A 26,851-nucleotide genomic window follows, 5' to 3' on the forward strand; every position below is an offset into this window, starting at 1 on the left:
TTATCAGCTAAGGGGGTGTGTTAGTGGGGAGGGAATGGTCCAGGAACAGACAAAGATGCCTTTGCTCTCCCAGCGTTACCTCAAAACCCCATTCCATTCTGGAATTAAGATACCGGGGCAACTGGGTTACTGATCAGGTGGAGGTTTCTGAGACTGGACTGAGGGCAGGGAGAGCTGCAGGCAGAGTGAGATCCTGGACAAAAAGTCCCCACCGTAGAATGGGCAGTGCACTTTTCCTGCCTGGATAACTGGTCTCCCACACAGACGTGCCAGGTGAACGTGAGTAAAGGTGGACAAACAACAATACGGCTGGGTGTTGAACCCCATGCTGGGGGCTTGACAAATGTCCTTTCTAATCCCCACGGCACCCCGTGTTCCAAATATGGAAACTGAGGCTCAGGGAGGCGGAGCTTCTTGCCTGATTAAGGGTGCAGGCGAATTCACATCTGTTCAGCAGCTCTCTCGAGTTATCATAATGGAGGTCAAAGGAGTGAAGGATTAAGACCTTTAAACGATCTGGAGGCTCCCAGCACATGCTGCTGGGTGCCCTCGGATGAGCCACTTTGCTCTATGGACCCCAGTGTACTCATCATCTAGGTAATGAGGTTCCTAACTCCGTCCTGCCCAAGTTAGAGCCCAAGTGGGGCACTGGATAAAAGAGGCTTGCAGAATGGTCTGAAAAGAGGGCTTGAGGACAGTGGTTCTCTCCACCATTAGCTCATTCTTCACTCCCTCCCTCCCAGGAACATTTATGGAGTAACTGCTCTGAGCAGGGCTCAGACCTGGGCTGAGAACTCATGGCCTTAGCAATTGCCCAGATTTCAATCTTGGCCCTGTCATTGACTGGCCGGTCCCTTCCCTCTCTGGGTCTTGGTCTCATCTTGTCATTATCCACCTCCCAGGTTGTTGTGAAGATTACAATTAAATGGCACCATGGAGGAGGAGTGGGAGCTCTGAAGGATACACTCTCTTTCTGGGGAGATCCAGCTTCCCAGGGGCAGGACCCCTGCTCTCAGAGCTTGCGAGCCGATGAGGCACAACCCTCATCCAGTCTGACTAAGCCACTGGTACTCCAGCCAAGGGCAGGTACAAGCCACTGCTGGGAAAGCCAGTCCCAGCCAGTCTGGGAGGGAGAGGGGCCTTAGCAAGGGGCCTGCCTGCACGTTATCCTAGAACAACAGGGACCTGAGACCAACACCACTTGGGGAATGTGCTTAAGGGTGAGTCTAGCGCAGTCCCCGTGCCAGGATGTGGAGTGAGGCTTTATTTGTCCAGCAGTGGGAGGCCTGGCTAATTCCTGCGTGGGGGAGGGGAGACCAGGATGCTCCTCTGACGTGGGGGAAGCCTGGGAAATGGGAAAGCCAGGAGAAAGGCTTCATGTTTACACCTTTTCTGGCTCCCATCCTGGCAGCCTGGGTGGGGTAGGGGGCGTCTGAACATCATGGAGAGCACCCCCTCCAGAGCAACTGGGTCCTTGGGGCTGGAGGGTGACTAGGAGGCTTTCCAGGGAGCCCCTGCTCCATTGGAAGGTGCCTGCCTGGGGCTTGGGAGGCAGCTGGCATCTTGCAACCCTGCAATTAGTAGGTAGAGGAAGCTGGGTGGTAGTGTGTGTGTGTGTTTGTGGGGGGGAGGGGGCAGGCTGAAAGCAGCAGCTGATTCTGCCTCTGCCTTCAACCTCCCACCGGACTCCCCCAGGGGGGTGCCCAGGATGGCTGGTGGGCCCCCAAGCAGACAGGGCACTGGGGACCTAGGAGGGGATGGAGAGCATAAGGAAGGCTCTACCTTCCTTTTCTGGAGTGGCAGAAAAACACTACCACAATCATCTTACTGGATGCAGGTTTGGACAACCTAGTCGCTATTGTCTCCGTTACAGATCAGGAAACAAAAGCCTAGGGCAGACAGCAGCTTGCCAGAAGACACACAGCCAGTCACACAGCAGCTGGGTCTAGTAGTCAGGCTTGTCTGCAGGGCTGGGTTTCAAGGGGCTCATTCTTGGGCATGGATTTCAAGGCAGGGGACCCCAGGGGCTGCCTGGTAGAGTCAGGCTAGGCAAAAAAAACGACCTCAGCTGGAGAGTGAGGGGAGGCCAAGCCTTCAGAGGACAGACTCTGGTGCCCCAAGCCTCAAGCTGCAGGGGGAGGAGGGGCTGGGTGGAGCGGTGTCTGGCTCAGCCGGTTCTCTAGCCTGTCTGGGCACTGCTGCCTCTGGGCTGCTGTGGCTTTCTTGAAAGACTTCGTAGCTGACCAGCAGTCAGACTTGACTAGGACCAGTCCTCCAGGTACTGCAGTGGACCTGGAGTGGGGGTTGTGAGGTAGGGGTGATTCTAGCTTTAGTCTTCTACCATCTACCTCCTCCATCCTTCCTTCCTTCCTTCCTTCCCTCCATCCACTACCATGCTTTCCCTCCTGTAAGGATGCCCACGAGGCCTAGAGCACAGGACTTTCTGCCTTCCAGGAGCATCTGGTGGGGTGGGAGAAGCAGACTTTTCCCACTAACCCACTAACACACTAAGCATGAACCAACTCACACTCTAACCCACTAACACTCTAAGTGTGAACCAAGTAGGCTGAGCTTTGAAGGTCTGGTGGCACCCTGATGGGGGAGGGGCAATTCTGGGAGGCAGTAGGGGAATTCAACATGGTTGTCGTGGCAGGGTCTATGAAGGGGATCGGGGTGGGGCTGCAGAGGTCACATCATATGGGGCCTGGCCTTGGAGGGGCATCATAATCAGAATGCGTCTGGCCTGGGACTTCCTGACCTGGAATATCGGTGTCACCCACCAGCTGTGTGGCCTTGGGATAGTTACTTGCTCCCTCTGAGCTTCTGCATCGTCCGTGTAAAGTGAGATGGTGGTAATGCCTGCCTCACTGGGTGGTGAAGCAGAGACTGGAGTAGATCAGAGGAAAAACTCATGCCTCCAGAGGCCAGGCAGTAATAGAAACGAGGTGGGTGGAGGGTAAGGCTGCAGGGAGTCGTGGGGACTACAGCTCTCTGGGGTATCTCTGCGCCCCATTCTACGGTAGGGAGCACCGGCCTCTCAACGCAGCAGCTGTGGCCACGTGAGAGTGTGAGCTCAGCGTGGTTCAAGCTGCTGATTTCTCGAGAAGGAAATGTGTATTTTTTTTATGAGAACACCCCATTACTAATCCATAAATTAGCAATACATTAAACATAGTTTTTAAAGCATCACGTGAGCCAAAGCTGATACTTCTTTTGGCAGATGTCACCACCACGACCATTGGGACAGAAGGGCTGCGAGCAGGGAGGTGGCCTGCGTTCCACGCCCAGTCAGTCTTCCAGCACTGTGTCTGCGGCGGGGCCGCCCCTCCTGAGACTACGGTTTTCCCTTGTATAATGGAGGTGGGAGGCTGGACCCTCTCCTCACTGACATTCTCAGGAGCGGCCCCGCCCACAGACTGGGGCTGTAATGGGGCCCCTGCTCAACACTATCTCGCTGGAGGTGCCAGGGAGTCTGGGGGAGCCCGCGGATGGGTCTGCTCTGTGTCTGGGAATGGCAGGTCCACCCAGGGGCCTGGGGAGGCAGCTCTCAGGGCTGCTGTCAGTGAGGGCTTGGCTCCTGGGGTCATGGGAGCACTTTCAGCCTCTTCTGGGGCCAAGTTCCTGTTTGGGAGAGAAAACAGAAAGACCCTTGCAGGAAATAGCCTCCTTCCTGCAGTCCCTTTTCTGTGGGGCCTTGGCATGTGGGGAGAAGCCCCATGGCTGAGTCTCCCCCACCCCATCTTTCTCCCTGGGAATCCATGAGGGGACATGGGCCTCTTTGCTATGACAGCAAACCCTACCTCACCAGACTCCTTAGTTTAGGTGTGGCAACAAGCCAAATGTTCAGTGTCCATTTTTATACCCCCTGCTGGGCTCCTGGGCCTGCCTCTCCTCCCCTCTCAGCCCCCAGGGCTCATGGCATCCCAGCGGTTCCCAGCACTGTGGTCTCAGGGGTCCTTTAGATTAGGCCACAATAAGAAAGTCGTTGAGTGCTGCAACCCACTCTTGGCAGGGAGCCCCTTTATCAACTGAATTTAACTCTTCTTTGGTGCCAGCCCCTGCTCAGAATCCCAGCCTCTACTTGCACACCTCGGAACACGGGGAACTCACCACCTTAAACATGTTAGCACAATTCTGACAGTGCCTCCTTCAGAAAGCAGGCCCTGGTGCTGAGAATTCATCTAAGGTTCTCATCCAGGGTAAGTGTCTTGAATGCTACCTCGACTTGCAAAGATTCAAAAATGTATGCTACTGTGTTTTTAATAACCTTTCCCACCAGACTTAGTATAAATCTGCTGGTTATAGAAGGCTTAGAGATTAAGTATAAAAAAAAAACCCTAAAATTACCTGTTATTTCACTACCTAGAACAGGGTTAGGGGAAAGATAAAAGGATTTCTTATTTATGGTGTTTACACCTACCTCTGGGTAAGGTACTTGTTGCCTGAAGTTCATCACTGTGGCAGAACCCAGCTGGCAAATCCCTCCTCCCCAGGGCATACCTTCAAATATTTCAATAGTAAACAAACTTTACTGAGCTCCAGATGAACTCATCTAATCCTCAGGATGGCTCCGTGAGATGTCTAATTTATAGATGGAGAAACTGAGGCTCAGAGAGGGCAAGTAACTTCCCCAAAGTTGCAGAACCAGTAAGGGACAGAGCTGAATCCTTCCGATGCCAGAACTGAAGTCTCCTCTTCTGCAGATCAGGTATGCACCATACTTTCTCCTTCCCCTTACAAAAGCTGGATTCCAGACCAGTCGGCAGCTCAGATGTTCGTTTATTCATTCTTTCTCACATTCATTCATTCATTAAGTCACTTGATATTTTGAGCTCAGGTTCAGGGCCAGGTGGAGGCTTCTGCTGTCCCCCACTCCACTTGTCCAGATGTGCCACATTCTCAGGACTCCACCCTTAGAATCTTAATTCCCTTTATTACAAAAGACTGGGTGTCTGCCATTGGACTCTGAACAGCTTCTGATCAACCCCCAAGGCTCAGAGAGGCAGCCTGGTTAGGGCCCCAACAGCCTCTCTTGACATCCTTCTCTGCCCTGCACGAAGGTCCTGGGTGGGTGGGGGCCTGGACCAGGCCTCGGAGCAGTTTTGTGTTTATAAAACCAAATGGGTCCAAGGGCCCCGAGCATATATATAAAAATATACATATATATAAAACCTAGGCCATGGCTTTCCTTCTAGGGGCGCTGGCAGGGTGGGACCATTGACATCCCCCCTGGGAAAGAAGGAGTTGTCCGTGGCAGGGGGCGGGGTTGTTTCCAGAGTGAGCACAGGCAGCTGTATCAGTTTGACTGGCTCGTCAGCCTGGGCACCCAGGGGGTCTGTGGCTGAGGGCCAGTCCTGCCAGCCCCGGGAGCTCTAGGCCACCTGGATCTGCAGGTCCTCGTCCTCATCCAGGTCGCTAGCTCCATCCCCGGCCTCCTCAGTGCCGAAGCGAGCAGTGCGAATCTTCCCGAAGAGGGGGGCATTCTGCTGCTGCCTGCGGAGCCTGTGGGGTGCGGTGGACAGCAGGGTCAGGACCATAGTCCAATCAGCTGACAGCAGCAAAGCCTTCCCTAGCACGCCCCCACTACCAGGCACCAGGTGGGCCTTTTACATACACGTCATCCTCCAAGAAGTGTCTGACATGTCAGAGATGCCACTGTCACTCCCATTTTATTGACAAGAAAACTGAGGCACAAAGCAGCCAAGTAATTTGCCTGAAGTCCCACAGACAGTAGGGAATGGGGCTGGGCCTGAACTGAAGCTGCTGGCTCCAGAGAGGGCGAGAGTGGGCCAGGGGCTTGGAGAAGTGGGCGGCCACTAAAGGTCATGCTGCTGGGATTTGAACCCAAGCCAGGCTCCAAAGACCACCGGGAAAGAGTCTGTCTGAAGGATTTGTGGGGGCAGGTCTGAGTCCCCTACAATCCCCAGTGTCAGTAAGAAAGTGCTACGCCCTAGTCCTTCCCCACATTAAAGTTCGTAAAGCCAAAACATGTGAGGCAAACTTGGCCCCTGAGAAGAGCAGTGGAGGAGATGCCCATCCCCCAGCAGAGTGGCCGCCTGGCGGCATCTTACTGGAAGGCATGAATTATTAACACAGCAGGGAGGGGCGCAGGCGGGGGCCTTCATTACTGAGCTGATTTAATGTGCCGTCCCCGGAACATTAGAGCACAAAGAGTTGGAAAAGAAATGAGGCAGTGGGCCTGGGCAGCCGTGCCCTCCCTGATGGAAACACTTGAGAGGCTAGGCAGAGCCCGCCTGTCCGTTTTGGGAGTTTATGGCTCCCCAAGAATGCGGCCAAGACGCAGGAAAGCCCTAGGGCTAGGCAGCCTTTTATGGGGTGTGTGCTGGGGCGGGGGTTGGAGAGGGTAGTGTTGGCCAGACACAGCCTGACTTGGACTCGTGCCTGGGCCCCTGCACAACACTTTATAGGCAACAACCCAGGCAGATGGGGAAACTGAGGCTCAGCTGGCCACGTCACATGGCTGTTAGGTCTGGCTCCATAGCCTGTACTCTTCCCAGAAACAGCACACAGCAGCACATAGTAGGTGCTCAGTAAATGAGGGCTCAGATGGCAGACGGCTGGGGAGTGGTCTAGCCTGACCACCTACCAGCTGTGTGGCTGGGGAAGACTTACCTTCTTGTGTCCTAGTTTCCTCATCTGCCAGCCCCCTAGAAAAAAATGTTTCCCTTCCCTTCTCTCACGGGAGCATGAATCTTGTAGCATAATATCTGATCCAACTATAGGCCCCGCTACACCCAGGGGTAGTTGTTAATAACAGCAGCAAGAGCAGCTGACAGTTATTATATAATGTGCCAGGTACTTTTCTAGACACATATCAGCTCAATTAATTATCACAACAACCAAAAGGTAAGAACTGTTATCATCCCCATTTTACAGATGAGGAAACTGACACAGAGAGGGTAAGTAAGTGGCCCAAGACCACACAGCTACAAAGCAGAGCCAGGATTCCTACCACCCAGGCAGTCTGGCTGCATAGCCTGGGCTCCCTCTATTTCCACGAAACAAGAGGATGCCAATAAGGGCCTGATCCAGGAAGAGTAAGCCAGTGCTGTGGTTATGATGCCCCTCAGGTGGGGGGCTTGTGAAATGGGGAGGGGCTTGGACTTGATGTTCTCTGATATCTCATGACTTTAGGGGGAGTCAGGGAGAGGGTGCGAGTCACAGAATGTTAGGATGGGGAGGGGGGCAGGGGAGAAATGCAGTGCTGGTGGCTCCCCCAGAGACTCTGGTCTTCCCTCACTGAGGCTGATGGGTCCTATCTGCAGCTGAGGGGTGGGCCTGCCATCGGGGCCTGGGCTCCTCCAGTACCTGAGCTGAGCTGGCCTGGGGTCACCCCAACCCATGGTGGCTACTAGTTCTTGTCATTGGCTCCCCAGGCCTGTGGGTCCTACCCATTGCCCCACCTTGGCCCTGGCCTCTTTGGCCACTGTTCCTGCTCTCTGGTCACAGGAGACAATTCCAGAGTCCCAGCTGGTCTCGCTTCCTGCACGCCCCTTCCCTGGTTTCCTGGCCCTGGCCCTTCCTGCCCTGGAAGGGACAGGATTCTGGCAGCGTCCCAGCCCTCTTCCTTCTCTGTCTCCCCCTCTAGCCTGGGCTCTCACCCTGCCTGGGCCCTCAGCTGGAAGTCTCTCTGCCCTGTTTCTGTGCCCTGGCCAGGGATCCTTTCCCCGCCTGCACTCCGGTCCCCCCACGCGGGGTGCACACTGGGCCCACCTGGACTGCAGATGCTCCAGCTGCACTTGCAGGTTCTCGCTCTGCTCTGTCTGCTCGTCCAGCGACCGCTGCAGCTTACGTGCCTGGTTGTGGGCCTCATCCAGCTAGGGGGTGAGAGGGGCCAACAGCTTGGGCTGGGCCAGCCTGGCCTGCCCACCGCCTAGGACCAGCCACTCCCATCATTCCTCCATGGGAACATCCTTCCCAGAGAGTCCCTGTCTCTCCTCTGAGGCTTAGACCAAGGCCCACTTTCTCCAAGGAAGTATCCCTTTGGCTCCTCTCCATCCCTGTTGCCCCTCCCTTCTAAATCTACCCATCCTCCAATGCCCCAAGCTACTGATCCATCCATCCATCCATCCATCCATCCATCCATCCATCCATCCACCCACCCACCCACCTCTATCATTCTGTCCATCTGACCATTCACCCATGGAAATATCCATCTGCTCACGGAAATGCCCACTACCCACTCACCATTCATTAAGCTATTCAGCCACCCATTCACCCTGTCCGTCCACGTGTCCTTCCACTCTCCCAGACACACCTATCTTCCACCCAGCCATCCTTCTGTCCTTTCCCTGTCCGTTCCTTCTTCCACCCACTGATCCAGTCAGTTGTCTATTCGTCTTTCCATGTGTCCATATACTCATCCCTCATCCATCCACCCAATCACCCATCAGGTTGTTACATCTCATCCATCCGTCTATCTTCCCTCCCTTCCTCTCCCATCCACCTGTCCACTCGTTCCTTCATCCATCTGTTCATCCACCCAAAGTTATCCTGCTGTCCTTCCATTTAACCAGCTACACATCTACCCGCTCGTCTATCCATTAACCTAGTCAACCATCCATGTACCTTATCTGTCCATTTTTCCACCCACCCTCCTATCCACACACCTATCTACAATCCATCCATTGCCCGCCCTCCCACCCACTCTACCCTGGGCACCTCCTGAATGTCAGGCGCTGGGGAGCGTCCCAGGAGGGCCCTGCACCTCTACTCCTACACCAGCTAAGGTCTGAAGGCTGCCCTTTGGGCCACACTGGGTGTTCACCTCATCTTCAGCCTGGGCCAGCTCCTTCTTGAGCTCCTCCACCCGCAGTCGTAGCTTCTTCACCTCGGCCTCGTGCTGCTCCACCCGCCGGCTGGCATGTGTCAACTCGGCTACCTTTTCCTGGAACTGTTTCTTCAGCTTGCCATGTACATGCTTCAGGTCTGCCAGCTCCTGCAGGAGAGCAGGAATGGGGGGAGGGCTCAGCGTGAGAGGGTACCATGCCAGGGACTCCCATGGCGTCAGGCAGTTCTAGGGGTGTTGGTGCCCCTTTTCCCCAGCATCTCTCCACCTGCTGTCTGCCTGCCACACAGCAGCCAGTGGGGGCTCAGAACTGCATCTTGTCCACACCCACCTTCCTCTCCGAAGGTGGCCCATCGCTCCTGCCTCACCTCCTACCACATCCCCCTTGGTCACTCTCCTCCAGTCACACTAGCCCACTGTTCCTCCAAAGCTGGTCCTTCTCACCATGGGATCTTTATGTTCTTTCCAAATTCTCTCCTTTAATCAGGTTGCCACCAGTTAACATCTGCTTTTCCTTGAGATCTCGGCTCAAACGTCACTGCCTGAGGGAAGAGTTGCCAGGACCCTGGGTCTAAGCCAGGTCCCTTTGGTATTCCCTCTTCCTGCTGGCAGCCATGGAGCTGGGAATCAGTGTGTGTGTGAGGGAGAGCAATGTCTGCAGCCCCGTGAACCATCAGCTCCACGAGGGGAGGCCATGTTGTCCTGTCTGTTCACTGCTGTGTCCCCAGCACCCAGAACAAGGCCTACACATAGTATAGGTGCTCAATAAATATTTGTTGGATAAATAAAAGGGCTGTTGAGAGGATTAAATGATATAACTAACAGAAAGCATTGGCACAGGGCCTGGCCCACAGTAGGTGCTTCAATAAATGCAGCTACTGTGATTATCACCAGGCCTGCTCCACAGCGTGCAGTCAGGAGCTCAGCTTCTAGGGCGATCACCAACTCTGTCCTTAGCTGTCACTTGAGGAGCCCCTGCGGTCCTGGGGGCTGGAGCTGGACATACAGTAGTAGGCGTTCTGCCCTGGCCCGGGAGGTGGGGCTGCTGCAGCCCTGGCCATGCCACCAACTGCCCCACCTTGTTCTTCTCGAAGAGCGCGGCCTGACTGGCCCGCAGGTCGCAGTCCAGTGCGCTGGCTGTCTGTCGCCGCCGCCGGGCCAGGGCCTCCTCCAGATCCCCGACCTGCGCCCGCAGCTTCTTGTTCTCCCGCTCCAAGCCCAGCTTCTCAGTCTCCAGCCGCTCACGGCGACCCCACTCAGCTGCGTTCTCTGCCTGTAGCCGCTCCATCTGCAACAGGACAGGACAGGGTGAGGGCTCCCGGGGGAGGAGGGCATGGAAGGCCTGAGCTGGACGCTCCCCACACCCCACCTCCTCCTATCGCCATTTTTGGCTTCAGGAAGCAGTTCCAGCTGCAGTGGCTATAATTAACCTGGGCTTATTTGACAGTGTACAGGATGTGAGAGGGCTTCTGATCTCTACGTGGGAGAGAGGCGGCCCCCTGCGGATTGGGGTACGCCCAGGGTGTGGCCGATCCCCCCTCAGAGCACAGGCCTGGTTCCTGCCCTCTTTCAAGTGACCAGCTGATGAGACAGGCGCGTGGCCCCCAGCCCCAGGCCCTCCCAGGTCTGGCCAGCAGCCTCACCTCGCCCCTTAGCTCAGCCATCTTCCTGTCCATGCTGGACCGTGCACCCAGCTCGTCCTCCAGGTCTTCAGACATGCGGCCCAGCTCGTCCTGGTGGGCCTCCTTCAGGATGCTGAGCTGCAGGATATAACCCAGCCTGGTTATGTGAGGACCACGCGGCTACAGTCTCAGAACCAGCTCTGGGGGGGGGGGGGCGCTGGTGCAGGAGGGCTCAGCAAGGAGGTGCTGCCCAAATGGGCCACCGGGCGTCCAGGACGGACCCTGAATCTGACCATTTGTGCCATTTCCAACATCTCTCACCTTCCACCTTGTTACTATCTAGCCTCCCAGTGTCCACTCTTGGTCCCCCTTCAACCTATTTTCTACAACAGTAGCCCAGAGTGAGCTTTAAACAAGATAAATGCAATTATGCCCCCATCCTGGCTTCTTGGGGTGAAGACCATCCCTTCCCGATGGTCCTACAAAGACTTGCCACCTCTCTCCCCAGAGTTCACTGTGTGGCCCTTTCTAGTCCTCAAATATGCCACGTTCCTGCTCACCCCAGGGCCTTTGCACATGTAGCTCCCTCTGCCTGTTACACCCTTTCTGGGGTGTTTTGCAGGACTGATTCTTCTCATTCTCTGAATGCCCTCTCTTCAGGGAGGCCTCTCCTGTTCTCCCCGCCTGGAGTGGGTGCTTCTACTCTGTATCCCCCCACCCTCCCCAGAGTGTGAGCTCAGAAGGACAGCTTGTCTGTCCCCTTTGTATCCTCGTATGGCCTTGGCACAGGGATGTACGCAGGCGGAGTGCATCGAGTGGATCTGAACTCAGCCTGCATTTGAATGCGGGGCTGGCCACATCAGAATTGCCTGGGACGCTTTTGACATAGTGCAGGGTCTCTGTTGACAGCAGGGAAAATTCACAAACTACCGCTCTGTGCAATGACAGGGATGAGCCTTAAATATATAATGCTGAGGGAAGGAAGTCAGATACAAAAGAGAATCTTTATAATTATCTGTGAAACAGCACATTCCTGTGTTATTCACTTTTCTGCAAATGATTATACTTCACAATTTGAAAAGATTAAAGAGACAGCTTCCTGAACCCAGGACCCAAAGATGGTAATTCAGGATGGTGAGGATGGGGTCTGGGAATGCATTTTAGGAGATTCCCTAAGACCAGTGTCAGTCCCTTCCAGGGCAGAGTTTGCAGGTTCTGAGGTCTCCCACCTTCTGGAAAAGCAGCCTGTCCAGCCAAGCTTTCTCTGGGTGGCTGCGCCCTCTGGTGGCCATGGCAGCCTGCGTCGGAGGCAGTACAAGCAATCTAGCCTGAGGAAGGCTACATCCAGACTCCTCCCCTTTGTCTTGGTCTACAAAGCTCCCCTTGCGACCTCATCTCTCGCTTACTAACTTCCAACCACACTGCCCCCTTTTCTGTACACATCAGGCTTGTTCTGGCCTCAGGACCTTTGCGTCTGTTGTGCCTTCCGCCAAGAACTTTGCCCCCATATCGTCTCAAGGGTGGCTTCTTCTAAGGCCGTCAGATCTTGCCTCCAATGTCACCTTCTTAGATAGGCTTTTCCTGACCCACCACCCCATTGCTCTTATTCTGTTCTGACTCCTTCATAGCTTATGAATTTATCTGCCTGGTGCCTGTAGGTCTTCCCTGCTTCGCCCCCACAAAAGTGAGCTTACTGCCTGCCCCCACACTCCAAACAACGAGTGGCACATGGCCAGTGCTTGACGATGAATGAATTCCCTCTTTCTTCCATTCCCACTGCTGAAATTCAGCAGCATAATGCTGCTTCCTCCAGAAAGTCCCCCTGGTCTTCAAGACTCACTTGCTTGAGCATCTCCTGCTTGGTCTTGCTCAGCTCCTCGTACTTAATCTTCCACTGGCTGAGTTCCCCCTCCAGCTTCTCAATGTTCCTGCTCAGTGCCAGTTTATCCCTGGGGAGGATAGAGGGAAAGGCAGACATGGGGGTGAGCTCACTGGGGCCCACTGCTCAGTCCTCCTATGCAGCCTGCACCTGTAACACCCATGGCCAAAGTCCCTGCATTGACATTCAAGGACCTGGCACCCCATACTGGGGTAGGCACCCTGGCTTTGCATTTCTCCTGGAGCTGTACTCTCCGCACAGCTGCAGGTGTTCAGCTCATGGTGTGGGGAGCTGACCAGGCCTCCAGGGCACTGGCCACCCCTGGGCAGGTGCCTCCTTCTCCCTGAACCCCAGGCTCACTTGCCAAATATGACCCCTGTTCCTGTTTCATGCACTGTGGTTCCCTGTAAGGCTTGGTTTGCACATATAGTTCTGCAGTTAGAAAAGTTGGAAAACACTGTCTGGAGACTCTTGGATGGAGGGGTCCCCTCTTGTCATCATCACTGGGTGGGATTCCCATGTTCTCCCATGTCCCCCACCCTGCCCATGAATGTGGTGCAATGGGTAACAAGCACGGTGCCTGGGCCGGCACAGAGTAGGTGCTCAACCAACAGCTGTACTTATCGTTACACTCCAGCATGCTGCGCTTTCTGGCCCCGCCCCCTGCTGGTCTCCCTCTCTGAGGATCTAACACTTCATGCCTCTAACACCGGGTTCTCAAAGGAGACCATGCCACCCTCTAGGAAGTATGTTAGAAATCTGTGGGGGAGCTTTTCATGATCACAATGACAAGGTCATTTAATAGGTGGGAACCTGCAATACCCACGCTATCTGCCCATCCAGGAATTATCCTGCATCCTGGGTAACGTGTGCGTGTCCCTGGGGGTGAAAATGACCTGAGCCTAGAACCTCACTCTGATTTACACATACACAGGAAGTACCTTTTGCACTAACAGAATTTTCCAGGAACGGAATCGCTGCATAAATGGAGGGAAGACGACACTTTGCTTTGTTCAGAACTTTACAAAAGGCTGTTCACCTCTCAGGAAATCTTGTCACCACAGCGACACCACTCATGTATTTGAATTGCCAACCGTGCACACCTGCACCTGCTGCTTTTCTAGCTGTCCCGGGAGGTGACTTAAATAGCAAAGCTTCAGCACAGTGCCTGACTCGGAGCACTTGCTATGTGAATATGTGCTTGCATGGTCATCTTCGCGATCATTCCACACACAGGCACCAGGTTCTCACCACCTCATTTTTTCTTCTAGTGGAGCTGTGCCCAAGCTTCCATATCATAATACGGTTGATCCTTGAACAACACGGGTTAGAACTGCGCAGGTCCACTTATGTGTGAATTTTTTTCCATAAACACGCCGTCGGCCCTCCGTATCCTTGGGTCTCACAGTAGTTTTGATCTGCGGTTGGGAACCTGGATGCGGAGCGCCAACTATGTGCATTCTTCTAGGCCATTTTATACATGGCATTTCAGCATCCGTGGATTTCGGTGTCTGCTGGGGGTCCTGGAACCAATCCCCCATGGATACCAAGAAAAGACCATAGCTAAATTTTCAGGGAGTCAGAAGTTTCCGACCGCCTGGGGGTTGATACCCCTAATTCCATGTCACTCAAGGATCAACTGTACATATGTTTTATTATAAATTCCTTTCCTTTCTACTTTATATTTCAGTTAGTACATTAGTTTGATTTTTGTTTGTTTAAGTAGAAATTTATTGTCTCACAGTTCTGGAGGCTCAAAGTCCAAGATCAAGGTGTCCGTGGGGTTGATTCCATCTGAGGGCTGTGAGTGAGAATCTGTCCCATGCTCTCCCCTAGCTTCTGGGGGTTTGCTGGCTATCTTCAGTGTTCCTTGGCTTGTGGAAGCATCAGCCCAATGTCTACCTTCATGTTCACATGGCACTATGCTGATTTTTTAAAAATTCTGTGTAGCTAGGTTACACTAGCTATGTAGTTAATTTATGGACAGAAAAGGGGTTGTTACAAAATATTCATCATAATCAGGCTTGTGCTCTGATCAAGGTCACTGGTGACCTCCACGTTCTAAATCTACTGTGCTCAGTCCTCTGCTTATTTGCCCAGCTGATCACTCCCTTCTCCTGAAACAGTTCCTCTTGGTTTCCCTACCCCTCCATGGCCCCCTTCTCCTGTCTCCTTTGCTGCTTCCCTCTTCCTCTGATGGCTAATCTTGGTCAGCCCAGGGCTCCATCCTCTGCCCTCCTCCCTATTTGCTGTCGCCCTGGCTCATGGCTTTCAATGTCATCTATGTGCTGATGACTCTCACACTTTTACTTCCAGCCCAGACCCGTCTCACTAACTCCAGACTCATTCATGTACTCACCAGCATCCCTCCCATCTCATACTCAACACATCCAAAACTGAACTCGCAGCTGTAGCCCCTCACCCTCTCTGTCCATTGTCCCTGCTTTTATTTTTGCCCATGGCACTCTCTCCCCACCAGAACAAAAGCTCCCCGAAGGCAGGGATTCCTGGTCTTATCTACAACTGTATACTCATTGCCGAGTACAGTGCCTGACCCAGAGCAGATGCCTAATACATATTATCTGAATCCAAAAATCTTGCATTGGGTCCTTGGGTGGAGCACCACTGCTCTAAAGTTCTAAGACTCAAGCCCAGATATTACCATTCCCTTTTAGCGAGTCTCACATTCTGTGACATTGATTTTCATTCTGGGATCCTGAGGGTGCTGGCCCACCCCCCTGGTCCCTGCCTGCCTCCCAGGACTCACTCTCGCTCCTTGAGCAGCACCTTCTGGGACTCATCCAGCCGCAGTCGGAGGGCCGTCAGCTTCGAGGCATCCTCCTCGATGGCGCCTGTATCCTCCCAGGGCAGCCGGCTGCGCTCCTGGCGGCCCGAGCTGCCCCGTGGGCCCCCGGCCCCCATGGCCCCCATGCTGCGTGCCTCCCAGCAGCCCTCAGGCTCTTCTGGTCTGCCTTTCAGCAGGCTCTCCACGAGCTCCAGCTCCTGCAGGGACAAAGGCAGAGGCTGGATCAGTGGCTGCTGAGCTTCCCGTGGCCTCGCCCCGGCCCTGGGTCTGGGATCAGCTTGGTGGGCAATTCACACAGTCCTTTGGGCTCCCATTTCCTCTTCTGTTGCCTACCCCTCCCTCCTAAACACAAGGGACACAGCCTCCTCTGAGCCTCTCCCTTCCCTTCCTGGAATCACACCGAGTCAGCCACCAAGATTCCCTGTATCTTGGAAGATTTCCCAGGAGAGGTGGTGAGATCTCTGTTGCTGGAAGTGTGTAAGCTTATGGTGGGACATTGGTGTGAATGAATGCAGAAGCAGAGATTCCTACAGCAGATAAGAATTAGATTCCCTCAAAAGGAATTCCAGCTCTAAGATCCCATTTTTCAGGTGCCAACACTAAGGCACGGGAGGTCCGTGACATGGTAAAAGACGCACAGTAAGGTGGCCCGGGTGAGCAAAACCAGCTCCCAGCCAGGGAGCAGTGAGGGATATTAACCCAAGGCCAAGCCCTTTTCTCCCCCTCCCCTCTGCCTCTCCGGCCTGCCCCCGTCCACTCCCAAGGCCTGCCTTGACCACACCCCGGGCACGCATGGCCTCTGTTGCAGCCTGACTTCCCCCACAGACTTTCCAGATGAGTCTGGGCCAGCCCCGTCCATGTCTGGCCCGCAGTTTCCCCATAGGGACGTGGACAGTGAGTGGCCCTGAGGACTCCCCGAGGATGAGGGTCTCAGATGCTACCTTGTCCAAAGCCTGTTTCACAAATGGGGAAAGAGAGAGGGAAGGGACTTGTTCTGGGTCACAGAGAGCGGCAGCGGCTGGGTGGAGAGCAAACTCAGACGGTAACCCCAGGGCTTCTGCTGCTGTACCTGCCACCTCCCTGACTGACTGATAACCAGAATAAGGACAGGACAGGAACAGCACCATGAGGCTGGCTGACAGGCGCCGTCATCATCTGTCCCAAAGAACAACAATCAATGCCACCTCCAAACACCAGGCAAGCCTGGGGAACAAGGGGCTTCTGCCACCAGGAGGCAGCAGCGCCTACTGTATGGAGGGGTTTGGGCGGGGGAGGGGATGGGAGGAGAGGGAACTTCGCAGGGGAGGGAGGGGCAGCCCAAAATCTTAGCTGGAGATGGAGCTGGGAGCATGCTGAGCTTGGACTCTGCCCCTCGATGGCTTTCTGGTGACAGGCCTTCCAGTTGAGAAGAGGCTGCCCTCCATACCCACCATTAATGCTCCTGTCATACTAATTACCACTATGGACTTTGGAGTTCACCTGAGTGCAACTTCCCAGCAACTCCAGTCACTAGCTGGGAAACATGGGTACTTAACCTTTCTATGCCTCAGCGTCTGCCTCCGGAAAGCAAACACCTGGGGTTGCCGTGAGAATGAAGGAGCTAATGCACACGCAGAGCTCAGCACTCTGTAGGCGTCCACGAATGATGGGAGCTGTTATCACTGCCAATTCCCAAACTCACCAGGCGCTCTCTGCCTCTGGGCTTTTGCACAGGTTGTTCCCATGCCTGGAATACCTTCCTGCACTTTTCACAGCGAATTCCTCTGCATCCTCCTACTCTCAGCTTAAATGGGACCTCTTCCAGGAAAGCTTCTGTGGAGATTCTTCCCAAAGCCTGCATTAGGGACTTCCTCTAGGCTCCTAGTGCCCTGACAGGCCCCGCCCCTCAGCTTTGACGGATGCTTGTTATAAACGATTATCTCTCCCCCATAATTCAAGTTGAACGAATGAATGGATTCAGCTCTGCTGCTCATGGATGGCTTCCAGGGAAGTTCTTAGATTCCGCTCCTGTTCAAAGGGAATGATGCTGAGGTCCTGTCCTGTCCCATTCAGGTGTGGGAGGGGAGGGAGCATTAGAACCAGGGACTCTGCCCTAGGACTCTGCAGAAGGGAGTGACCTGGGGCGTTGTGGGGCACAGCCCAACTCCCCTGAAGATCAGGCCCTTACCATCCCCTTTCTGAGCCCTGCAGCCCGGCTTCTGCGCAGGTCAATCATCCCCCCTCCAGCTTCCGGGCCCAAGCGCTAAGGCCCCGCCCAGCAGCCCCGCCTCCTCCACGCACCTGGCTGCCCTGGGGCCTCTCGGACCCGACGTCGCGCACCGGCTCCTGCTCTCGCTCCAGCTCGGTCTCGGGTCCATCTGGAGCCGGCTCGGCGGCTCCCCGGGCGCCCCGCAGCCGTGCCAGCTCGCGGCCCCGCGCCTCGCACTCGCCCTGCACCTCCTGGCGCTCGCGCCGCGCGCCCGCCAGCTCCTTGGTGAGCGCGTCCAGCCTCTGGCGCAGCTGGCGCACCTCCTCGCGCGCGCGGTTGCGCTCGGCGCGCACCTTGCTCCATTTCTCACGCCAGTTGGCCGTGCAGTCCGACCACCAGCGCATGGTTTTCTCCATCTGCGCCGCCCGCGCGCGCGCCTCTTCCAGCTCCCGCAGCCGCAGCTCCTCGCGGCTCTCCCAGTCCCCGTCCGCCAGAAGTGCGGGCGCCGGCGGCAGAGGCAGCGCGGGAGGCGGCCCTGGTGAGGGCGTGCCGCTGGGCGGCGTGGGCGGCAGGGAGTCCGCCGGCCCCACGCGCTCCGGCGACGGGCTGCCCAGGATGGTTAGGAGGCTGCCCTTGGACAGCTGCGGGGACTCGGCCAGCCGGGGGCTCGGGCCGTGGCTCATGGTGGGGGCCGGCTGGCGGGCCCTGGGTTTGAACTCGCGGCCAGACTCAGGGGCCGCGCTGGGTACGTGTGGCCGATGCGACACCACTGTGCATGACTGCTGCTCCTCACAGCTCTCCCAGCCACCGGGTGGGGGCGCCTCCTCGGCCCTGGGGGAGAACACACTGTTATTAGGCTGTGACCACCATCTGTCCATATCCACACGATCTGCCCCGGGAAGGGCATAACCATCAGAGGGAACGGCATGGGCAAAGGTGGAAGGCGAGAAAATGGTCTGCTCCAGGAGAGCCCCAGCGAGGCTGCAACGGGGGCGAGGGCCTGCAATCGCTTCCTCACTGGCCTCCAGACTCTCCGCTTTAGTCCTTTCAGTTTGCAGCAGTGGCCGCTGAACTGCAACCTTGGTCTGCTATCCTTGACCTTCGGGTCCCATCTCACACACTGAATGGCTTGTACTACTCCTTCATCTGCACCCCGAACACAGTCTGCTTCCATGCTGGCCCTGCTGCCAGGAATCCCCTCCCTGCCTCCTCCTACGCTGGAAGACTCCTCACCCTTAAAACCTATCACCTCCTTCTAGAAGTCCTCCCAGACCATCTCGGCCAGCTGGTCAGCCCTCGCCCTGTCTCCATTGCTACACTAACCAACCTGGCTGTATGATTTATGGTTCCGTGAGTCCTGTCTGCTCCCCATCCTCACCCCAGGTTGCGAGTTTGCTGAGAGCAGAGACTGGGTCCTGGCCACTGTCGTAGTCTTACCACATGATGACGATGACAATGACATTTGTGGAGGGCCGACTGCAGGCCAGGTACCATGCCTTATGTGAACTATCTCATTTATTCGTCTCAACAGACTTGAGGGAAATGACTGACATTTATTGAAGAGGACAGAGGCCAGCAAGAATAAGGACCAGAGCTGACTCAGGTACAGTACCTAGAAGCCCACATGCAAGCACTGGGGGAGGGTTTGATGAATACGTGGTATGATGGAAACAAACCAGTGTCTATTCAGTGGTGGGTGTGGTGAGGTGTCCCTCCATGCCCACCAGCAGGCTCTGCTATTTATGGACCACATTCCCTTTAATATAAATGAGACCCATATCCCTCTCTGGGCCTGACGTGCCGCCTCTCCCTCCAGCTGGCCTCAGTCTGACCACCACGAGCAGCCCCTCGGGACATCTCAACCCTCCTTCCCCACTCAGCTGAGCCTGTCCCACGGACCCTCACACCAGCTCCTAAGGCCCTGCCCTGATCCCCATCCCTTCCTTTTCTGAGTGATGGACCGGTGCACTGTTCCCAACAATGCCTGGCCAATTTTTTGTGTCTCCTCTTCACCCTCTTCCACTTTCTAACACCTTCACTCTCGGCAGGTGATCTAATGTCAGAGTTGGCAGTGAAAAGAGAAGCCGTCAGATTGGCCCTCCCTCCCTGCCTGCCCCAAACCCCAAGGGCCCCTCTTCTCTGGGCCTAGGACAGGGGCTCCTCCTCCTTGGGTCAAAGGTCCTCCCTCCAGCTTCTCCCACGCCTGCCAATGATGCTTCATTCCTGCTGAAGTCTCTCCTGGCACTTTCCTCTTGCCTCACCTCTCTCCTCGCCGTCCTCCCTTTCCAGCGCCATCCAGAGTGCTCCACATTCGCTGTCTCCACCAGGCCCACCTCCCTCGCCCTCTCTCATCAGGCCATGCCAGGCTGGTTTCCAGCCCCACTGTCCTCCCCATAGGGCATGTCTCAGCCCTTGCTGGAGCTGAGGAGCTGAGGAGCTGTCTAGCTCTAGGCACCTTCCGTCCCTCTACTTTCTCCACTTTCACTCCATCATTCTTGTCTCGGAGCTCTCTGGTTTTCCTTCTACGCTCTGGCTGCTCCCCATCAGCCTCCCTGTGAGCAACCTGGGCTCATCCCTTGAGTGCTGGTGTCATCCAGTCCCAGGCCCCCTTCTCCTCTCTCGCCGCCCCCACCTGAGCCATCTCACCATGTCCTCAGTTACCCCGAATCTTTCTCTCCAGCCCAGGCTGCCCTCCAGAACCTCCAGCCCCTCCACCAAGATGTCCCTCAGACAACTCAAACTCAGCCTGGTCAAAATGGAGCTCACCGCCTCCATTCCCCCCACAACCAGCTCCTCCTTCTGGATGCCCCTTCTAGGAAAAGAGCACTTCCTCACTCTTTGCAATGTGGGGGACATTCTGGAGTCTGCTTTCTCCCTGCCCCACCCTCATCTGTCACCTCAAGACCTGTCAGTCTGTCTGCCACACATCACACGGATCTATCCCTCTCCTTGCTACTCAGCCACTAACCTGTCAAGGCCACCACCACCACCTCCCACCTGGGCGACTGCAGCCACCGCCTAACCTGCCCCTCCCCCCTCCACACTTGACTTTTTCAAATCCATTCTTAACAGCAGCAACCAAAGTTGAGTTTTTAAAAATGAAAACCTGATCATGCCCACAGCCACACGCTTTGTCATTACCAATAGCTGTGGCCCCTCTCTAGTGTCAATTCCAAGCTCACTCCCTCTAGGAATCCAACTCCCCAAATTCTTCAATCCCCAAAGGAGCTGCAGCCCACCAATCCCACCACCTGTTCACTTCCGCACTGCCCACCCTGTCCCCTTGCCCAGCTCACATTCCATGGTCCTAATCTCACCCTCACAAACACCCTCGGGGACCCCAGCCCCCTCTCCGGGAAACACCAACCCTAGTCACCTCTACTGCTCTGCCTGCTCTTGCCTTCGCCTGGATAACCAGCCATTGCAGGTCTTACGCCACAGTGTGGACCAGTGTCAGTTTAAATTCATGACCATGAGGTCCTGGTTCCTCAGTGCTGCTCAGCGATCCTACCACATTTTTCTAGTCTTTTTGCTGTTTGTTTACTCAGCAGGCATCAGCTCTAAGCCCAGCTGTCACTAACCTCATATAAGCCACTGTCCCTTTCTGGGCTTCAGTTCTCCACCTGTAGCATGGGGGTGGGGTAAGGGAAATGAGTGCTTCTTTGTCAAGCGGTCCTTCAGATTCACCTGGACATTTGATTTAAATGCAGTCTCTGCACTCTACTCCGACCCCCAGAGAGTCAAGTTCAGTAGATGTGGGGCTGGGCATTGTATTTGAAAAACCCAAGTTTGGGACATTTGGGTACTTGGTGATGCCGTCATCACCCGCAGTTCCAATACATACAAACGTGTATGTCTCAACCCCAATAACACCTGCATAAAGGTACATCCAGACACAGCCACATAAATGTAGGTTCCAGTTCCCAGTATACCACTGACTCCCTAAGGGATCGCTGGCAGGCGGAGTGCCCTCTCTGTGACTTGGTCTCTCTACTTGTGCAGTGAGGTGGCTGGCCTTGATCCCATGTGCATTCACAGACCTCTGTGCACACCTAGGCACATCTGCCGACACACACACACCATCCTGTACCTATAAACACGACTCAGAGGCACAGGCAGACATAAGCATACTCAGAGACGGACCCATATGCACCCACAACTATACCAACGCACAGAGAGACGCTCACCTGTAGGTACAGAGTCCCAGACACACCTGAAGACATACACATGCCAACACACGGAGAGGTACGCACAGAGACATGCAAAGATACTCATTGCTAAGACAAGCACATGCACACACTCATACATACACACAAATACGCAGACGGACACTCACTCCTCTTCCCATTTTCCTGGCCCAGCTCCACAAGGAGAAGCTCTTGGAAAAGAAAAACAATGTGAGAGCCTGCGGGGGAGGGGAAAGAGGCAGGAAATCGGAGTGCCAGCCGCAGTGGCCTGGGCTGTGCTAGGAATGGGGGGTGGTGAGGAGGTCCTAGGGCCTGGGTCCTGTCTACTGGGCCCTTTCCGCAGTCCCTAAACCGACAGTGGCAGGGAGGGGACCACTGCCACATCCTCTCTGCCTCGGGGAGCTGCCAGGTCTGGCATGGCCTCTAAAGAGAGGGGGTGGCTTGCTCCTTCCAGGAATCCCAAGCCTGTCAGCCTGTGGCGCAGGGGAAGGGCGGGCGCCACCCAGGCCCCTAATGGCTTCCAGGCGCCCACACTAAAGGCAGTGGTGGGCTCCAGACTCAGTTCCTGTCCCCCTTTTCTCATCAGCCCAGCCTGGCTCTATCTGGGGGCTGGGGGAAGAAGGAGAGCAGCGGGGCAGATGGGCTCTGAACAGCCCTCCTGCTTATCCTGCTGCAGGCCCAGGGTTCCTTAGAGGGTGTGTATACACACTTGTGGGAAGACGTGGGGGTGGGGGTCCCAAGGTTGGTTTTCTGGAGAAGCCCATCCCCCAGCACACGAGGAACCCTGCACAGCCAGGTAGACTCAGCCATATCCTGCCAAGCAAGCTAGCTTCCCCTCATCTCCACCTCACCCCCCTCACATAACAGCCTGGGGGACACTCACACACAGCCCTGATAACATACATTCACCAAGAGTTACATGCAACACAGAGGCCCGGCTCCAGCTACCCTGCCCTGCTGGCCCCTTACCCACCAGCCTCAGTGTCTTCTTCCCATCGGGTTTGCTTATATATGGGCAGGGTGGCCTCCTGATTCCCCCAGGGTGTGTCATCGTCCCTCAAGGAGCAGGCTCAGGAGGGACCAGCCACCACAGGTCCCAGGGAGCCTTCCTCACCTCACCCTCCCCTCGCCTGCCTCCCAACCAGACAGGTCTATTCCTGCTCTAACTCTCAGGGTTTCTGCTCAAGCTGTTGCCCCCCTCGGAATGTCCCCTCTCCCCCCATTCTGAAACCCCCACCCATCCTTCAAGCTCAGTTCCACTACCTTCAGGAAATGCCTGGATCTCCCCAGCCCCAACCCCTACCCAGGGAGCAGAGCCCTACAACCTTCCACAGCCAGGTCTGGCCAGCTGCCCTCTCTTCTTGCTGCACAGCCTTTTGCCCACCCAGATGGGACATTTGTGCCGCCCAGAACTTCTAGGACAGGCTCTACATAGAGGATTTGCTTAACATTGGCTGGTGGGGTGGAGAGCAGAGGCTGAAGTATGACTCCCTTAGTTGGGCAGCAGGGCTGAGTGGGAGTTGGAGCTGCTGAACCCCAGCCCACAGCCATCTCATTGCTCCAGGCAGCTTCTGGCCACTCTAGGACAGAAACAAGAGTGTTTTGATATGATACTTGCCTCAGGCTAGGCCCTCATCAGCCTTGTCCATAGAAAGTGACCAGTGATTCCTGCTGCTTGTGAACCTGTCTCTACCTTCTTTCTCCATCAGCAAACTCCTACACATCCTTCAAGACCCACCTTCAGTTTCCCCTCCTCTGGGAAGCCTTCCCTGTCCTCAGAGTTTGTTAGTGCTGCCAAAGCTCTGGCACTTCCCTGTTCTTCAGTAATGGCCACACCATGAGGTCCACAAGGGCATCTTGGTCTTGCTGTCAGCATGGGGCCAGAATACAGCAAATGCTGCATAAATGCTTCCCAGGCTGACAGATAGAAGACGGACAGTTAGAGGAGTCCCCTTGTATCCAGGGAAGGTTGAGCTAGCCTAAGGATCAGGAGTTACTTTGTGGCCAGGCTCTGAGAAAGGTAGGTTTCTGAGCCTGTCTGTGGCCAAGGTCAGAGTCAGAGGTCATCTCATGGCTGGGTCAGGGGTCAGGCCTCTTACCTGAGGAAGCCTAACTGGCCCATAGGGGGACAACTTTGTGTTTTGTCCTTAGCATATTTAGATGACTCCTAATACCCAATAAGAGGAGTGAACAATGCTGAGTGAGGGCTGGCTGGGGGCCAGCTGAGGAGATTGGGGGTGTGCCCGGTGGCCCAACTCTCCTCTAGCTCAGAGATCTCCTTTGTCCTCCTAGAACCTTTCAGGTGGGGCTCTGGGGCTGGCCCATGGCCACAGGCCTGGCTGTGGGCAGGGAGCAGAGCCCAGCGGGAAACCACAGAGGGAGGATAGCCTGATTGGATAAGTGCAGGGTCCAAGGCTGGTCAGCCCACAAACTGCAGGCACCTGTCTCTCTGCCCTGCTGCCAGGGCTCCAGGGGAGGACTGAGGGAGGCAAGATGGGCCTGCAGGCTGGACCTGAGCCCTGGGGTAGGAACCCCTGGCCTGTCCCAGGTACTCCCAATCTCAGCCGGAGGAGCCGGATCACTGATTAGAACTCCTTTCTTTACAAATGCTCCAACTGAGGCCTACGGGAGCAGCTCCTTGCCCACATCCACATGGAGGACTAGCAGCAAAGTGTGTGTGTGGGGTGGGGCGGGGGCAGGTGCTGGAGTGCTAGAGTTGGATGCTTCCTCCTGGGTCATGTCTACCTCAGGGGCACCTACACAATGGGGGTCTCAGGCATCAGGCCAAGTGGTCAAACATAGATGCATGCCATCTATGGGAGAGGGTGGGAGCCCTTCTTGGGGGCAGACCCCAGCCCCAGGCCTCTCAGCAACTCCTTGAACTATTCCCTCTTTTAGAGCAGACACCCCACTAGTTCCAGCTGTGTCACTGATTAGCTCTGTGATATGTGCAAGTCCCTGCCCTCTCCCAACCTGTTTCCTTACCTGTACAGTGGGGGAGAGACACGAACAAGAGATTCCTAAAAGCTCTGTCCAACAAGTGGGCAGACCTTGTGCTAACCTGAATCAATCCAACCCCACAGCCCTGGACACCTCCACGTAAGATAGAGAAACTGAAGCCTCGGGTGGGGAGCAGGCTTGCTAGGTATCACCCGTTGGCACCATCAGAACGGGGGACAACTGCGGCCCACTCCTTTCTCATCGCGCTGAGTCGTGGCTCCACCTGCCCCACTCCTGCCAGAAATTCTCTTTCGGCCCTCCCACGGCCTGAGTCGCCTTAGTCCCCACTTTCTCAGCCCCTCCCCAGCCGCCCAGGTCCCACGATCTAACCCGCACCCCGGCGTGGAGGGCGGAGGGTGGCGGGGACTCCCGGGCCGCGCGGCCCTGTCCCGCCTACCTTACCGCGCGGTCCCCATTGGCAGCCTCGCGTGCCTGGGGTAGTGACTCCGCGCTCCGATTGGCCCGCGCGGCCCGTCCATCCTGCATTCGCCATGGTGACCACGTTGGGTCCCCCGGGAGAGTTCCAAATTCCGCCCCCGCCCGCCGCCCCCCTCCCGTCCGGCCCCGGCCGGCGGCATTCCGGAGGCGGCCCTGTTACCCCCTCCCCACCCCCCGCAGCCCCACTACAGCCGAGGCCCCGGGCCCCAGTAGGTGGGGGAGCCCGGGGAGGAGGCTACGAAGTTCTGCTCTGAGTTTGGGGGCTGCTGCGGACGCGGGAGCACCCGCTGCTCCCCTCTCCAGCAAGTCCCCATGTTAACGCCTTCCCTGCTGCGGAAGGTTCGCGGCCTGGAGGGAGTTCCCGGGACTCTGCAGCTTTCCGCCCCCTGCACTGCCGCCCCCGCTCACCTCGAACGGGGACCGGCGGGCTCCAGACGTCCGACCCGCAGCGGCTGGGCGGAGCGGGCACGGGGCTGGCTGCGACGGCCGCCGGGAGGGCCAAGGGAGGGCCGGGGAGTCTCCTCCTCCCTCCCGGGGGGAGGGGAGGGAGAGGAGACGGCGGGGGCGGGGGCGGTGAGGCCCCTGGCAAGCTGCGGCCGGGCTGTGACCCGGCCCGCGGGGATGCTGGCGTGGAAGCACCCGCCTACCTTTGGGACCGGGGGAGCAGGCCGGGGCGGCGGGCTCAGCTACAGAGACGGCGGGACCCGGACAGAAGCCCCACCCCCGCAGGGGGCCGAGGGTGGGGGGACGGAAGGTAGGGGCCGGGGGCCCCCGCTGGGCTCTGCTTTCCTGCTTCAGGTTTCCCGAGCGTCAGTGACTTACTGGGCGCCCCGCTGGAGAAGTGGGCACGGCCTGTCCCGGGCTTAGCACGTGGAGCGTACTTATCGAGTGTTCACTTTTGTCAACTGCTTTCTGCCTAGGGCTAGGTCTGCCACGAGTGGACGTGGAGCGGCAAGTCTCTGTGCTTCACCTGTTCTCACCTTCCCGTTCCTACAATAAAAGGGTTGGCCAAAATAACCTCACGGGTGTCGAGAAAAGTGGTGGGCACTTGGCCCGCGCGGGGCGGAGACTTTTTCCGATGTGTAATGGTGCTTCCTGCCCTTGGCAGGGCCTGAGCCTATGGCCAGGCGGGATGGTCCCAGGGCAATTATATTAAGGCGCCCTTGCTTGCACACAGACGCTTTGGGGCTTCCTCCCCTTGAGAATAGGGTGTTTGCGGTTTGGGCAGGAGGGGGCGGGGGAGACTCTGGGGGGCCTCTCCTCACCACATCCTGTACCCTGGAAGGCCAACAGAGGTGAATCCATCTAGAGAGAGAAATTCACAGAGGTAGTGGGGGGAACCTAGCCAGACTGGGACTTGACTTCAAAAAAGAAACCAACAATGAAAATAAATTAGTTTTAACCCATGATTAACAACATTTAGATTATAATTGCAACCATGCACGCATTAGGATGATCGAAGAATCGACTCTGGGAGGAGGGTGATTTTTGCAAAACTGTTTGAGGGTTTCAAACCCAAGGGTCACTGAATCCTTTGATGGTCAAACAGTCCTCTCTGGAAGGTCTCTGTCATTTCTCTTACAGAAGTTCTCTTCCTCTGTGGTTAGCTACTGCTCCATTTTTATGGCATTACTTCCATCAACTTCATGAAATCCCACACTTTTTGCAAGATCTGCAGTTTCACTTGCTTTGTATTTGCACGGTGAAACATTGATAGCTTCTAACAATCAGCTAGAGAGAGGTTTTGGTGGGGATACGTTGTGTTTGAGAGGGACCTTACCTGTAAATGTTGAAGGGGATGATCTGGCTTCCTGTGCACCTTGGACCTGGGAGAGTCAGCTCTGGACGACTCAGAGGACAGGGATGTTCCCATTTTAAAGCTGGGGAAGTGTTCAGGGAGGCAGTTGGCTCAGACATACCCA

At 56.0% G+C, this 26,851-nt stretch overlaps 1 protein-coding gene across 1 annotated transcript; it reads right to left on the bottom strand.

The window, feature by feature from the left end:
• Positions 1-4,760: 4,760 nt before the first annotated feature.
• On the bottom strand, positions 4,761-25,414 carry CCDC102A (coiled-coil domain containing 102A). Its single transcript, XM_081032121.1, has 9 exons — positions 25,338-25,414; positions 17,397-18,135; positions 15,078-15,313; positions 12,272-12,380; positions 10,453-10,569; positions 9,888-10,097; positions 8,789-8,959; positions 7,735-7,838; positions 4,761-5,502 (listed from the first exon to the last, which is right to left on the bottom strand). The coding sequence occupies exons 2-9, from the start codon at positions 17,985-17,987 to the stop codon at positions 5,373-5,375; spliced, it is 1,668 nt and encodes a 555-aa protein (XP_080888247.1). The 5' UTR covers positions 17,988-18,135; positions 25,338-25,414; the 3' UTR covers positions 4,761-5,372.
• Positions 25,415-26,851: the final 1,437 nt, after the last annotated feature.

The sequence above is a fragment of the Rhinolophus hipposideros genome (genome assembly GCF_964194185.1).
Source record: "Rhinolophus hipposideros genome assembly, chromosome: 21".
Lineage (NCBI taxonomy): Eukaryota > Metazoa > Chordata > Mammalia > Chiroptera > Rhinolophidae > Rhinolophus > Rhinolophus hipposideros.